The 16,664-nt window shown below is 53.4% G+C and overlaps 1 protein-coding gene and 1 pseudogene across 1 annotated transcript in view; both read right to left on the bottom strand.

Moving 5' to 3' along the window:
- Nucleotides 1-4,269, bottom strand: part of LOC141155153 (superkiller complex protein 2-like) — a 44,525-nt gene extending 40,256 nt beyond the window's left edge. The window contains exons 1-3 of the mRNA XM_073641840.1: nucleotides 4,170-4,269; nucleotides 3,772-3,834; nucleotides 3,511-3,632 (exon numbers count right to left, since the gene is read on the bottom strand). Of these exons, the coding sequence (XP_073497941.1) occupies nucleotides 3,511-3,632; nucleotides 3,772-3,784 (135 nt within the window). The 5' untranslated portion in view covers nucleotides 3,785-3,834; nucleotides 4,170-4,269. The remainder of the gene's footprint in view (nucleotides 1-3,510; nucleotides 3,633-3,771; nucleotides 3,835-4,169) is intronic.
- A 5,536-nt stretch (nucleotides 4,270-9,805) lies between these two features.
- Nucleotides 9,806-16,664, bottom strand: part of LOC141155594 (dynein axonemal heavy chain 12-like) — a 136,812-nt pseudogene continuing 129,953 nt past the window's right edge.

Genomic DNA, 16,664 nt, shown 5'->3' with positions numbered 1-16,664 from the left:
AGGCGCCCCCAGAGTATAGATGCCGGCTGTACGCCACAGCTCAGGCGCCCCCATAGTATAGATGCCGGCTGTACGCCACAGCTCAGGCGCCCCCATAGTATAGATGCCAGCTGTACGCCACAGCTCAGGCGTCCGCATAGTATAGATGCCGGCTGTACGCCACAGCTCAGGCGCCTCCATAGTATAGATGCCGGCTGTACGCCACAGCTCAGGCGCCCCCAGAGTATACATGCCGGCTGTACGCCACAGCTCAAGCGCCCCCAGAGTATAGATGCCGGCTGTACGCCACAGCTCAGGGGCCTCCATAGTATAGATGCCGGCTGTACGCCACAGCTCAAGCGCCCCCAGAGTATAGATGCCGGCTGTACGCCACAGCTCAGGGGCCTCCATAGTATAGATGCCGGCTGTACGCCACAGCTCAGGCGCCCCCATAGTATAGATGCCAGCTGTACGCCACAGCTCAAGGGCCCGCATAGTATAGATGCCAGCTGTACGCCACAGCTCAGGGGCCCGCATAGTATAGATGCCAGCTGTACGCCACAGCTCAGGGGCCCGCATAGTATAGATGCCGGCAGTACGCCACAGCTCAGGGGCCCGCATAGTATAGATGCCGGCAGTACGCCACAGCTCAGGGGCCCGCATAGTATAGATGCCAGCTGTACGCCACAGCTCAGGGGCCCGCATAGTATAGATGCCGGCTGTACGCCACAGCTCAGGGGCCCGCATAGTATAGATGCCAGCTGTACGCCACAGCTCAGGGGCCCGCATAGTATAGATGCCAGCAGTACGCCACAGCTCAGGGGCCCGCATAGTATAGATGCCAGCTGTACGCCACAGCTCAGGGGCCCGCATAGTATAGATGCCAGCTGTACGCCACAGCTCAGGGGCCCGCATAGTATAGATGCCGGCAGTACGCCACAGCTCAGGGGCCCGCATAGTATAGATGCCGGCAGTACGCCACAGCTCAGGGGCCTCCATAGTATAGATGCCGGCTGTACGCCACAGCTCAGGGGCCTCCATAGTATAGATGCCGGCTGTACGCCACAGCTCAGGGGCCCGCATAGTATAGATGCCAGCTGTACGCCACAGCTCAGGGGCCCGCATAGTATAGATAACAGCTGTACGCCACAGCTCAGGGGCCCGCATAGTATAGATGCCGGCTGTACGCCACAGCTCAGGGGCCCGCATAGTATAGATGCCGGCAGTACGCCACAGCTCAGGGGCCCGCATAGTATAGATGCCGGCAGTACGCCACAGCTCAGGGGCCCGCATAGTATAGATGCCAGCTGTACGCCACAGCTCAGGGGCCCGCATAGTATAGATGCCGGCAGTACGCCACAGCTCAGGGGCCCACATAGTATAGATGCCAGCTGTACGCCACAGCACAGGGGCCCGCATAGTATAGATGCCAGCTGTACGCCACAGCTCAGGGGCCGGCATAGTATAGATGCCAGCAGTACGCCACAGCTCAGGGGCCCGCATAGTATAGATGCCAGCTGTACGCCACAGCTCAGGGGCCCGCATAGTATAGATGCCGGCAGTACGCCACAGCTCAGGGGCCCGCATAGTATAGATGCCGGCAGTACGCCACAGCTCAGGGGCCTCCATAGTATAGATGCCGGCTGTACGCCACAGCTCAAGCGCCCCCAGAGTATAGATGCCGGCTGTACGCCACAGCTCAGGGGCCTCCATAGTATAGATGCCGGCTGTACGCCACAGCTCAGGGGCCCGCATAGTATAGATGCCAGCTGTACGCCACAGCTCAGGGGCCCGCATAGTATAGATGCCAGCTGTACGCCACAGCTCAGGGGCCCGCATAGTATAGATGCCAGCAGTACGCCACAGCTCAGGGGCCCGCATAGTATAGATGCCAGCTGTACGCCACAGCTCAGGGGCCCGCATAGTATAGATGCCAGCTGTACGCCACAGCTCAGGGGCCCGCATAGTATAGATGCCAGCTGTACGCCACAGCTCAGGGGCCCGCATAGTATAGATGCCGGCAGTACGCCACAGCTCAGGGGCCCGCATAGTATAGATGCCGGCAGTACGCCACAGCTCAGGGGCCTCCATAGTATAGATGCCGGCTGTACGCCACAGCTCAAGCGCCCCCAGAGTATAGATGCCGGCTGTACGCCACAGCTCAGGGGCCTCCATAGTATAGATGCCGGCTGTACGCCACAGCTCAGGCGCCCCCATAGTATAGATGCCGGCTGTACGCCACAGCTCAGGCGCCTCCATAGTATAGATGCCGGCTGTACGCCACAGCTCAGGCGCCTCCATAGTATAGATGCCGGCTGTACGCCACAGCTCAGGCGCCCCCATAGTATAGATGCCAGCTGTACGCCACAGCTCAGGCGCCTTCATAGTATAGATGCCGGCTGTACGCCACAGCTCAGGCGCCCCCAGAGTATAGATGCCGGCTGTACGCCACAGCTCAGGCGCCTCCATAGTATAGATGCCGGCTGTACGCCACAGCTCAGGCGCCCCCATAGCATAGATGCCGGCTGTACGCCACAGCTCAGGCGCCCCCATAGCATAGATGCCGGCTGTACGCCACAGCTCAGGTGCCTCCATAGTATAGATGCCGGCTGTACGCCACAGCTCAGGTGCCCCTCATAGTATAGATGCCGGCTGTACGCCACAGCTCAGGCGCCTCCATAGTATAGATGCCGGCTGTACGCCACAGCTCAGGCGCCTCCATAGCATAGATGCCAGCTGTACGCCACAGCTCAGGCGCCTCCATAGTATAGATGCCGGCTGTACGCCACAGCTCAGGTGCCCCTCATAGTATAGATGCCGGCTGTACGCCACAGCTCAGACGCCCCCATAGTATAGATGCCGGCTGTACGTCACAGCTCAGGTGCCCCTCATAGTATAGATGCCGGCTGTACGCCACAGCTCAGACGCCCCCATAGTATAGATGCCGGCTGTATGCCACAGCTCAGGCGCCTCCATAGTATAGATGCCGGCTGTACGCCACAGCTCAGGCGCCTCCATAGTATAGATGCCGGCTGTACGCCACAGCTCAGGTGCCCCTCATAGTATAGATGCCGGCTGTACGCCACAGCTCAGACGCCCCCATAGTATAGATGCCGGCTGTACGTCACAGCTCAGGTGCCCCTCATAGTATAGATGCCGGCTGTACGCCACAGCTCAGACGCCCCCATAGTATAGATGCCGGCTGTATGCCACAGCTCAGGCGCCTCCATAGTATAGATGCCGGCTGTACGCCACAGCTCAGACGCCCCCATAGTTTAGATGCCGGCTGTATGCCACAGCTCAGGTGCCCCTCATAGTATAGATGCCGGCTGTACGCCACAGCTCAGGCGCCCCCAGAGTATAGATGCCGGCTGTACGCCACAGCTCAGGCGCCCCCATAGTATAGATGCCGGCTGTACGCCACAGCTCAGACGCCCCCATAGTATAGATGCCGGCTGTACGTCACAGCTCAGGAGCCTCCATAGTACGTCATGGGACAAGATGGATGAAAATGATGTGTAATGTCCTCACCGTGGAGAGAGGGAAGGTGGAGCCTTTAGGGTCGGGGACATCCGTGATCAGCTCCAATCTCCCAGCGATCCCGACTTCCAGTATAGAAAGCGGGAGATCCAGCGGATCCACAGACAAGAGATCTGGAGGGTAAAAATCACATGATTAGTTCCTCAGGGGTGCGGTCGCCAGTAGTAACCAATAAGATCCCAGCTCTCATTTCCCATCAGATGAGAGAAGCGATCTGATTGGCCACTCGGGAGCACCATGGCGATTTCTCACCTCGCTTGCTCATTGCAGACGTCTGGAGCTCGTGGCACACGAGGACGGCTCTGCATGCGAGATCTAGGATGGAAACACAAAGTGCAGAGCTTTATAGCCAGATTACACCATAAGTCATGGCCTCTGTGTTACCATGGTGACAGAAGCCCCTCTAACTACAGGAAGGTAAAATAGAAAGAGGGGTCTCGTCATAAAGCATCATGGTCCTGAAGCCTGCAGGAGAGAAGACCCCTAGTACTCCACTGATAGCTGCAGGCATGTGTGTATATATATATATATATATATATATATATATATATATATATATATATATATATACATTCTGCAATCAGGTGCAGTGCTAAGATGACGTCCCGACTACAGCCCCGACAATCATAAGACAAGTAATGTTTAGTTACCATACAAAAATCAGCACTTTGCCTATGTGTCAGTGAGGAACGACGGGAGCGTGACGTCAGAGTGTTCAGGAAATAAAGTCATCTGTCTCCAGTGGCAGCCATATTACAGAAGCCAAACAGCCGCAGGGTTGTATTACTTTGTCCACAATAAGATGGCCGCCGCACGGACTTCACGTGATACCATAAGTCCTAACTCTAGTAACTGGACGTCACACAGCGTGGTGAGGTCATTGTACGCCGAGACGTCATAACGCATGTGGATGGCGGAAGTGAATGGTGCCTCTGTATGCGGAGTCTGGATGGTTGGCTGCGCTGGGCACGTGACTGATGAAGTCCAGCGATGTGGCAGGTGCGCATATCTGCAGGGACAGCTCGGTGTAGCCTGACATGCAGGATTAAATGATTTCAGGACTTTACTTAAATCTCTGGATGGAAATGAAATTGAAGGAGGAAATCCCAGAGGACACTGTAATCCCCGGATTATACCTGTATTGGACAATTGAAGATTGCACTAAAGGGAATCTCAAGATTACTCTGAATATGGGGGACACTTCAGATTACACTGTATATAGGAATGTCCAGATTACACTGTATATAGGGATCTCCAGATTACACTGTATATGGGGAATGTCCAGATTACACTGTATATAGGGATCTCCAGATTACACTGTGTATGGGGAATGTCTAGATTACGCTGTATATGGAGAGCTCTAGATTACGCTGTATAGGGGGATCTCCAGATTACGCTGTATAGGGGGATCTCCAGATTACACTGGATATGGGGGATCTCTAGATTACACTGTATATAGGGATCTCCAGATTACACTGTGTATGGGGAATGTCTAGATTACGCTGTATATGGAGAGCTCTAGATTACGCTGTATATGGAGAGCTCTAGATTACGCTGTATAGGGGGATCTCCAGATTACGCTGTATAGGGGGATCTCCAGATTACACTGGATATGGGGGATCTCTAGATTACACTGTATATAGGGATCTCCAGATTACACTGTGTATGGGGAATGTCTAGATTACGCTGTATATGGAGAGCTCTAGATTACGCTGTATATGGGGAGCTCTAGATTACGCTGTGCAGGGGGATCTCCAGATTACGCTGTATAGGGGGATCTCCAGATTACACTGGATATGGGGGATCTCTAGATTACACTGTATATAGGGATCTCCAGATTACACTGTATATAGGGATCTCCAGATTACACTGTATATGGGGAATGTCCAGATTACACTGTATATGGAGAGCTCTAGATTACACTTGTCACGTACCCGCTCCTCAGCACGTGATTTGGGATTACGCCTGCAAGGGTTAACCTATCAACTCTAACTCAATCCAGCACTCGACCTCTGTCCTATGCTGAAGGGAGCATCAATCACACCCCAACTCAGACTGTGCACCCCGCTTCACACACGCTGCCACCACCCACCGGGTTTGGGGCCGATGGGTCCCCCTAAACTAAGACTATCGGACAATCAACAAAATCACACCCTTCCTAGGGTTATGGGTTCTTTAGCGCATACAAGATTCAGGCTGATTAAAGTTTTAAGCTTTAATAGAAAAGGTACAGTGCTTATAATAAAAGGTATAAAAAAAATAGAAATAAAAAGTGACATACAGATATGCAAACAGTACGAAAATAAACAGGAGAACTTACAGAACCCTAAACTTGGTCTTCTGTAGCCCGATGGGGAAGGCGGAAATATGGGATGATGATCACAGCAGTGCTCGGCTGCCCCATCTCTGTGACAAAGATTTTAGCCTGGAGGATCCAGTTATAGACCCAGACTGGGGGTCAGCTTTCTACCCCAGCCTTCCGTTTACACATTCTAATTCTGGGTCTATGATTGGACCTTCACTAATTTAGCCGCGCATATTTTATGTTGTACCAATGTTCCTTGTCCCTCTAACTAGGTCTCTTGGACTTTGTTTGAAGTTCACTATTTGAGATGGCTTCTCCCTCTTATCAATTCTCTTCCTCTTTGAGGCTCCCTCTAGGTGTGATTTATTGCCCTGGTGGTAGGACGCCCCCTGGTGGTAGGACGCCCCCTGGGGGAGACTGGAGTCCGTGTGACTGGGAAGATGGCTTGTGCTTAGATTGTGACCTGTGTGTGTTGTTGAGTTAACCCTTAGCTTGTATCCAATCCCCTCAGATACATATTTCACTACACCTCCCCCCTTATGAACGTGCATGGGGCTGATTTACAGGTCTGCTCCCTAGCACGTATCTGTCTCCGGACCACCTTGGCGTGATAAGCCATCAGCGTTGCCGTGATCAATCCCTTTCTTATGTTGGATGGTGAAATCATATTGCTGTAATATCAGGCTCCATCTAAGCAATTTCCCGTTGTCCCCCACTACTCTGTTGAGCCAGCTCAGCGGGTAATGATCTGTGATCACGGTGAAGTTGCGCCCATACAGATAGGGTTGTAGTTTTTGCAGGGCCCACACAATAGCTAAACACTCCTCTATTGTGGCATACGCTACCTCTCTGGGCAGGAGTTTCCTGCTTAGGTACAGGATTGGGTGCTCCTCACCTTGCTGGTTCACCTGGCTGTGAACGGCACCTAGCCCATAAGTGCTGGCATCGGTCTGCACCACAAACCTGAGAGTGAAATCTGGGGCCTGAAGGACGGGTGAACTGGCCAATGCGGACTTTAGGGCAGAGAATGATTCCTCACACTGAGGAGTCCAGGACACAATTTGGGGAAGCTTCCTCCTGGTCAGGTCAGTTAATGGCTTAGCCAGGGCACTGTAGGCGGGCACAAACCTCCTGTAATAGCCAGCCGTACCCAGGAAGGACAGTATCTGTTTCTTGGTGTTCGTGGGGTGGGCAAGGCTGCAATGGCTTCTACCTTCCCAGGTTCAGGTTTTAGCAGACCTCCCCCCACCCGGTGTCCGAGGTATTGTACTTCCCTCATGGCTACCTGACACTTCCCAGGCTTCACAGTCAGACCTGCCGTGTGAAGCCTCTGCAACACCTGAGAGAGATGTGCAAGATGTTCCTCCCAGGAGTTACTAAAAATGGCTATATCATCCAGATAAGCAACGGCAAACCCCTCAAATCCTTCCAATAGGTGATTTACCAGCCCCTGGAAGGTGGCCGGGGCATTCTTCATCCCAAAGGGCATCACCAAAAATTCAAATAGCCCGAATGGTGTTATAAAGGCCTACCTTTCCTGAGCTTCTTTGGTCATGGGTATCTGCCAATATCCCCCACTCAGGTCTATGATAGTGAGATACGATGCATTAGCTAGCTGCTCTAACAGCTCATCTATCCTCGGCATGGGGTAGACAGTAGATGTAGTAAGGAGGTTTAACTTCCTATAGTTTACGCAGAACCTGGTCGTGCGGTCCTTTTTCGGGACAAGAACCACAGGCGAGGCCCAGGCACTCTGGGATTTTTGTATTACCCCGAGGTTCAGCATCTCATCTACCTGCTCCTTCATGTGTGCCTTCACCTCTGCGGACACCCGGTATGCAGACTGCCTTACAGGGGGATTAGTATCAGTGTCCACATGGCGAGTGGCTAAGTGAGTCCTCCCAGGTTTTTCTGTGAAGACTCCTGTGACCTCACTGAGCACCTCCATCAGCTCGGACCTCGGACTGTGGGAGAGCTGAGGGTTAAACTCTGCAGACTCCAGGGACTCCATATACTGAGCCCCAGCCCCCACATCTAGTAACACATCAGCCTCCCCCTCTTCAGGCATGCTACAGACAGGTAAGACACAAGTCTCCCTGTCATGATGAGCCTTCAACATATTGACATGAAATACTTTGCGACGCTTTGCATGTTCATCTAGAGTCACCACATAGTTAACATCATTTAGCCGCTTGTGCACGGTGTATGGTCCCTCCCATGCGGCCTGTAGTTTGTTCTGTAACATAGGGACCAACACCCAAACCTTTTGCCCCTCTTCATAGGCCCTCAGTCTGGCATTACGGTCATACCAGACCTTCTGGTTGATCTGGGCCTGGGTTGCATTCTCATGGGCAAGGTTGCTTAGTTTTTGCATTCTGTCCCAGAGTCGCAGTATATATTCAACCACTAGGACTCCTGTAGTGTTGGGATCACCCTCCCAACAGTCCTTAATCAAGTCCAGGGGTCCTCTGACCCTCCTCCCATAAACCAGTTCGAAGGGGGAGAATCCTGTGGAGGCCTGGAGTACCTCTTGGTACGCAAACAACAGATGAGGAAGGAAACGCTCCCAGTCCCTTCCTTCAGTCTCCACCAGCATTTTCAGCATTTGTTTTAATGTCCCGTTGAAACGTTCACAGAGTCCATTTGTTTGGGGATGATAAGCGCTGGCCACCACATGCTGCACCTGTATTTTTTTTGCAGAGACTCTCCATCAAGTTGGACATGAATTGGGTTCCCTGATCGGTTAACATCTCCCTGGGAAAACCCACACGAGAAAACACAGTCAGTAAAGCATCCGCAACCTTGTCCGCTCGGATGGAGGACAGTGCCACAGCCTCGGGATATCGTGTAGCATAGTCCACCACTGTGAGGATGTACTTTTTGCCCGAACTGCTAGGTATTGTAAGTGGCCCTATTATATCCACAGCCACTCGCTGGAACGGCTCATCCATCACTGGCAGGGGTATCAATGGGGCTTTCTGTATATGTGGCACCCCAGGGGTCTGGTTTCCACAGTAACAGCAATGTTATGTCTGAGAGCAGGTGGGAGGTCTCTTGGTCAGGGATCCTGTGCATGCCACACCTCCTGCCCAGTCCTGGGAGGGGAAGAACTTCCCCTATATAAACCTAGGGCTGAGGCAGGGTTAGAGAGTAGAGAAGAAGTAGAGACAGAGAAGAGAAGCAGATCTAGGAAAAGAACATCAGGAGCTCTGTGGGAGCAGTGCTATAAGGAGTCAGGGGCTGGCAGCTGCAGAGCTCGCCCTGACTGAGAAGCTATCACCGGACCCGGAGTCCGAGGCTGTGGGGACTAATCTTTACCCAGCAGCACAAACCGCCCGGCAGGGGATTTCAGGTCCTCTGGCCAAGAAACCCGAAGGCACGGTCACACGTGTGGGACCAGCACCGCCGTCGTGGAGCGGATGCCACTAGAAGGCCCCGAGTCACCGGCCATACGGGTGAGCACCACACGGTACACTCAGGGACGTGGGCTACTTATACCCGCCTCTAGCAAGGTAGCCAGAAGAGTACAGTCAGTTTGGGAGGCCTACAACTCCGCCTGGCCAGGGGAGATCCCATCTGCTCAAGGACTGACCAGGCCCCGATCGCTAGCCAGTACTCCGGGAGGGTCTATCTTTATCACCAGTAAAGACCCTGAATTACACCGCATCGTCTCTGAGTGATTCCTGCTACCCCCATCATCCACGTCGGCTGCCCTGAGGCCATACCCCTCCCGTTGGGGGTGATACTATCACGCTGCACAATCCTACCACCGGCCTCAGCGGTCTGCCCTGCAGCGGCAGCTCCTTCGCTGCATTCAACGGGTGGCGTAGTCGTCCAACATCTACCGCTAATACATCGCCACTCAGTTTGACTCCCTGGGCACGGACCGGGTCACCGCCACGAGACTACAACCCTCAACAGATCCGGCTCCGGGTAAGCTCCCGTGCGCGCGATGCCGCGCGACGAAGGCCCAGGGGTGCGTCATATAGTCCCAGACTTTCCGACCCTCTGACACACTACACAGGATCGACAGTAGTTGGCTACATCCGTCCCCATCTTTGGCCAATAAAAGTTATGAGCAAGGTGAGCTTTAGTTTTTTGTACTCCAAGGTGTCCGGCCAGAGGAATTTCATGAGCAATTCTCAATAATTGTTCCCTAAACAGATAAGGAACCACCAGCCGCTTTTCACAGTCCCAATGTTCTGTGTTATCAATGGGGAGAGTCTCTTTATACAGTCTGCCCTGCTCCCAGTAGATTCTCTCTTTGTCAGAAGCAGTAGGGGGTTGGTCAGCAAGACATCGGAGCTTCTCCAGACTGGCATCTGCCAGCAGGGCCTCCTGGAAGCTCTGGCGGTCAGTCTGCAGGCCCTGGCCTAGTGTGAACACCAGCCTCTGGTCGGAAGCAGAGTCCTCCGGCTCTGTGGTCAGGGACCTCGGTGGATCTGACATGTGAGGGGGCTCCTGGGCCAGAGGAGGGCCCTCCTGTTCTGGCAGTTCTATCTGAGACTCACCCTCTAGCCTCTGGGGTCGATTCTGAGCCGCAGCCTGACTCCGGGTCACAGCGGCCACATACGTACAGTCAGGTTCGGACAGGGGTGTCTGGGGCCCACAGGGGAAATTAACTCTAGGGGCCCACCTACAGTGTAGCGCCCCGAGGGTTCGGCCGCTACAGGGGTATTGCACCTCAGACCAGAGGTGTGGTATTCCACTCCCGGGTAAGGATGGAGTATGGACCAGGGCTCAGTTAGCTGCATACAGCACACACACCCCATCTCCGAGGGACAGCTCAGCGGTGCTCCCACTAGACAGAAGTGCAGACACGACCGACTATGTCCCTGCCTGGAGTGGGGAGGGGGGTGGAACACCCAGTGCTGTAGGGGCAGATAGGGGTTGGTTCCTGAGCGTAGGAAGGAGCTCATTGGTTGCTGGTCACCTGGGCTCATGGCTAGAGTGAAGTATAAAAGGGAGGAGCCATCTTAGAACAGTGTTCAGTTCAGTCTGTGAGGAGAGGAGAGCTGACAGGGAGCAGCAGCTCAGGCTGAGTGCTGCTCCAGAGGCAGGCCTAGAGAAGAGGCCGGAGCCTGAGAGGAGAAGGAGAAGTGGGCCTGGAGAAGAGGCCAAGGGAAGGAGGAGAAGACAGAACAGGAGAGAAGGAGAAGAGACAGAGAAACAGAAGGGCTCAGGAACAAGAAGGTGGAAGGGACCCTAAGAACCCACGAGAATCCAGGGTGAAGGGTCAGGCAGATTAAGGGTACCGGATCCCAAGTTGGTGGAGGAGAAACTACCCTCAGCCAAAGACCGGTCGTCGTAATCATCTATTGGTGCGACACCTCATCAAACCTGCTAGGAAGGCACCATATAGGACAGCGGAGGACGGGGCCCACGTTTAACCGCACAAGTCCGCGGCAGCTGGACAAAAGTGGGTCACTGGTGAGGCAGGCCAGAGAAAGGATTAAAGGGGGTCCTGTGCCATGCTCCTGAACTGCCTGGGAGTTGACCGAGCCCCACACCTGGTGGACGCAGCACGGCTTGGGCAGTCACCGCCGGTACCAAGGTGACTAGGACCAGTAAAGAACTGTGAGTAAAGACCCTGGACTGTAACTTGTTGTCTGTGTGCTCCTTCGCGCCTCCAGCACTACCGGTACTGGGACTCTCACCACCATCACTCCCACCATCCACTACACTGCCCTGGGGCTGCACTCTTCCCATGGGGAGTCACACCATCCCAGCTGCACACATCATCAGCCCCAGCGGACTGCCTTGCAGCGGCGGTTCCTAATGACCGCAATCCACGGGTGGCGTAGTCGGACATTATCTAAAGCACGTAGCAGACTACCATTGGTCTGACCACCCTGAGCCGCGGGACCGGGCCGCCACTACTACCCCCATCGTTTCCCTATCGCCCGGATCCGCGTGCCCCACGGCCCAGGGGGCGAGTCAGCTTTGGCGTAGTCGGCAGGATTACGTGCCCGCTAAAAACGGGTACTGCGCGCCTGAAGAGAAAGAGACTGTTTTATTGAAAATTGACTGTGCTGAAAATGGCGCCCGCCCTAGAAGAACGAGCGCCATAATGTGCGCGCCAAAAGACCACAGGAGGCCGCCTCCCATCGTGGGCCGGGTCCCAGAATGGCGCCAAAGAAGGAGCCCGCCGCCAACAGCCATGAGCACGGCTGTGGAGATGTCCATCAAGGTGGGGGGGCTGCCCCTGAAAGTGATTGTCACCAAGTTGCCCCGGGACCACCCCCAATGGGGGTGGGAAGAGAAGAAAACTGTGGGGCAGGGCGCGGTCTGGATCAGTCTCACCAGGCCGCACCCAGAGATAGAGACAGGAACCAGCTCCAGCGCCCTGGCACGTGGCCTGCTGCAGGCCGAATCCCCATGCAGCTTCACGGAGCTGCTAGCGCAACTCCCTAAAGAAGACCCAGAGTTCATGCGGACTGCGCTGGAGGAGCTGGACCGGAGAATGGTCCGGACACAGCGGGACGTCATCGCCGGGTGGAAGGAGGAGGTGGCCCAGCCGGCCGTGACCCAGCCGCTAGAGACACTGCCAGCACCCGACAGCGCGCCTGCCTCTGAGGACGGTGCAGGAGGAGTGAAGGCCGAAGACAGCGTCACGGAGGGAGCCACGAGGACCAAGGCAAGTACAGGGGATGTTACCACCCCAGGCCCAGCAGCCGCAAGCCTGTCTCAGCCTCCCGCCGCAGAACCCGAAGCCCCACTCACCGCACCTGTTGCCGCGCCGTCACTGCTCCCAGCTAGGCCTCAAGCGGCGAGCGCCGCGGCCATGATCCACCCGGCGCCACGCCCCTTGACCCCGGGCGCCGTAAAGAGAGACGCGTCACCGGCCCGGTCGCAAGGCCTGAACTCCCCAGGCGCCTCCCAACCACGTGCGCCCCCGGTCCTGAAGCCACCACCCCTTGGGACTGACCTATACCCTGGTGACGTGGTCACCTTCACCCAACACGAGGGCGCAAAAGGACCGTACGCCCTCCATGTCCATCGGCTTACAGAGGAGGAACTGCAGCACTATGGCTATGAGGAGAGCCAAGAGGACCCGGACGGGTCTGGAGATCACCAAGAGGAGGAAGGAGCATATGAAGGACACCGCTACTAGTAAGTAGCCACGTACCTGTGTACATAGTTACCCGTCAGGGTACAGAGAACTGTTTACTGTCATGGAACTGTGTGCAAGTTAACCCCCTACATCCCCCAACAGGCTGAGGACTGTGAGCAACCATTCCCCTTCCCCAAAACTGGCCGAGGACTGAGAGCGGCCACTCCTTGTAAATAGTTACGCTCCCTAAAGCGCCCCCTACTGGTTTTATAAAAAGACTGCAGCGTCTACCTCGGGACAGAGAGTCCCTCATGTTTACAAGTTTGCTGAAGTTTTTGCACCTTTAAGAAGAAAGAACACCTGGTCGCAAGTTGCACCGCGACCGTGATCCAAGAATCTAAGAATGTGTTTTGCTTAAAAATTGTTTTATATGAAGAAGTTTAATATGCTGCTAGAAAATGTTTTTCATAACCCTGAAACCGTTTTATATGATAAGTGACAAAAGAGTTCCAGAAGTATTAGTATGTGTTTTATAATAGTGTGACAAGAAAAGAAAAGCGTTTCCCATAAAGGGAATTGAACCATGTTGCCTGTTTTCTGATGTGAAAAGTTTTAAAAAGTTTGCATGTCCTGTAATTAACTGTTTTTGCTCTTTTCCAGCCCGAGGACGTGCTGTGCTTTACCAGGGGGGAATGTAGCGCCCCGAGGGTTCGGCCGCTACAGGGGTATTGCACCTCAGACCAGAGGTGTGATATTCCACTCCCGGGTAAGGATGGAGTATGGACTAGGGCTCAGTTAGCTGCATACAGCACACACACCCCATCTCCGAGGGACAGCTCAACGGTGCTCCCACTAGACAGAAGTGCAGACACGACCGACTATGTCCCTGCCTGGAGTGGGGAGGGGGGTGGAACACCCAGTGCTGTAGGGGCAGATAGGGGTTGGTTCCTGAGCGTAGGAAGGAGCTCATTGGTTGCTGGTCACCTGGGCTCATGGCTAGAGGGAAGTATAAAAGGGAGGAGCCATCTTAGAACAGTGTTCAGTTCAGTCTGTGAGGAGAGGAGAGCTGACAGGGAGCAGCAGCTCAGGCTGAGTGCTGCTCCAGAGGCAGGCCTAGAGAAGAGGCCGGAGCCTGAGAGGAGAAGGAGAAGTGGGCCTGGAGAAGAGGCCAAGGGAAGGAGGAGAAGACAGAACAGGAGAGAAGGAGAAGAGACAGAGAAACAGAAGGGCTCAGAAACAAGAAGGTGGAAGGGACCCTAAGAACCCACGAGAATCCAGGGTGAAGGGTCAGGCAGATTAAGGGTACCGGATCCCAAGTTGGTGGAGGAGAAACTACCCTCAGCCAAAGACCGGTCGTCGTGATCATCTATTGGTGCGACACCTCATCAAACCTGCTAGGAAGGCACCATATAGGACAGCGGAGGACGGGGCCCACGTTTAACCGCACAAGTCCGCGGCAGCTGGACAAAAGTGGGTCACTGGTGAGGCAGGCCAGAGAAAGGATTAAAGGGGGTCCTGTGCCATGCTCCTGAACTGCCTGGGAGTTGACCGAGCCCCACACCTGGTGGAGGCAGCACGGCTTGGGCAGTCACCGCCGGTACCAAGGTGACTAGGACCAGTAAAGAACTGTGAGTAAAGACCCTGGACTGTAACTTGTTGTCTGTGTGCTCCTTCGCGCCTCCAGCACTGCCGGTACTGGGACTCTCACCACCATCACTCCCACCATCCACTACACTGCCCTGGGGCTGCACTCTTCCCGTGGGGAGTCACACCATCCCAGCTGCACACATCATCAGCCCCAGCGGACTGCCTTGCAGCGGCGGTTCCTAATGACCGCAATCCACGGGTGGCGTAGTCGGACATTATCTAAAGCACGTAGCAGACTACCATTGGTCTGACCACCCTGAGCCGCGGGACCGGGCCGCCACTACTACCCCCATCGTTTCCCTATCGCCCGGATCCGCGTGCCCCACGGCCCAGGGGGCGAGTCAACAGCAATATGCAAATATCTGTTATCCGCTCTCCCTGTTATAGTGGAGCATTGACTGGCGGCTCCTGCACATCTACTGGGCGACACTCTAACTGGGATGGACATGTTTGCATTAAAGGGCTTCTTTGGTTAAAACTAGTGTTGAGCGAGTATGTTCTGTTAACCCTTTCTCCGAGTATGCTCGGGCCGAGCTCCGAGTATTTACAGCTGCTCGGTGATATGGTTGAATCGCTCCCATGTGCATGATTTGCGACTGTTTGACAGTTTTAATACATGTGAGGAATCTGTAAGAAATAGACATTCCTCACATGTATTAAAGTTGTCAAACAGTTGCAAATCATGCACACGGGAGCGATTCAACCATATCACCGAGCAGCTGTAAATACTCGGAGCTCGGCCCGAGCATACTCGGACAGAACATACTCGCTCAACACTAGTAAAAACAAGTTATCAACGATCCATGGGCTCTACAGGATAGGTGATCACTTATTGAGCATTTGTGTCCGGACATTGGAAAATGCACCTATCGGAAGAATGGGGAAGTTTTATCCCTGACAGAACACTTATCCCTATTTTAAAATGCCGCGGCAGGTGGGACGTCTGACCGCAGCTCTATTCATTCTCTTAGAGACTTGCAAAAAAGAGCAGCGCTCACAGCCACTGAGAGAATGAATGGATCAGTGGTCGCATCTCACATGCCGCTCCAGTCTAATGGGGAGAAAAGCTCCACATTCTGCCGGTGTGTGCAAGCAGTCAGACCCCCACCAATCAATATTATCAATGATCCTGTGGAGAGGTGATTACTTGTTTTCACCGGAGAACCCCTGTAAGTGCATCTCTGCCGCTCTGGTCCAAGTATTTAATCGCTAAGGCCACGGCCCTACTATCAGTATTCGGTCAGTATCCAGTCAGTATTTTTTCTCAGGAGTGGGAGCCAAAACAGGTGACGAACAATCAGAGAAAAGGTATAATAGAAACAAGTCACCAATTCTGCATTTATCAACCATTCCTGGTTTTGGCAGCCACTCCTGAGAAAAATACTGACCAAATACTGATGGTGGGGCTGTGGCCTAATGGAAAAAAATCTTTTCCTAGTTAAGATCAGCGAGAACAAAATGACCGCCATACACAACACAGTCCACTATATCAACACCAATAATACCATATACAAAAGGGACAAATATCGCCACACCATGACTAGATCACATATTACCACTACATAGTGACCGAATAATACCACATACAAGGAACAAATATGGCCAAACTATGACCAGACCATATATTACCACCCCAAAGTGACCAAATACTACAATACTGATCATGAATACAAAACCACAATACTAACAACACTGTTATTACCACCAGCGACATTATACACAGGAGCTCTGTATATAGTGTCAGTGTACAGGTAACACAGTGATCACCAGTGACATTATAGACAGGAGCTCTGTATATAGTGTGTAGGTAATACAGTGATCACCAGTGACATACACAGGAGCTCTGTATATACTATATACACACGTGGTCAAAATTGTTGGTACCCCTCGTTTAATGAAAGAAAAACCCACAATGGTCACATAAAAAACTTGAATCTGACAAAAGTAATAATAAATTAAAAATCTATGAAAATGAACGACAGACATTGCTTTTCAACCCTGCTTCCACAGAATTTTAAAAAAATTAAACTCATGAAATAGGCCTGGACAGAAATGATGGTACCCCTGAAAATAATGTGACAAAAAGGACATGTTAAATCAAGTTGTGTCTACAATCTTGTAATCAGTCAGTGGGCCTGT

This window comes from Phyllobates terribilis, unplaced genomic scaffold (genome assembly GCF_046119375.1).
Source record: "Phyllobates terribilis strain yellow unplaced genomic scaffold, ASM4611937v1 Scaffold_7__3_contigs__length_470593459, whole genome shotgun sequence".
Classification (NCBI taxonomy): domain Eukaryota; kingdom Metazoa; phylum Chordata; class Amphibia; order Anura; family Dendrobatidae; genus Phyllobates; species Phyllobates terribilis.
This window is presented reverse-complemented; position numbering and strand designations above follow the sequence as displayed.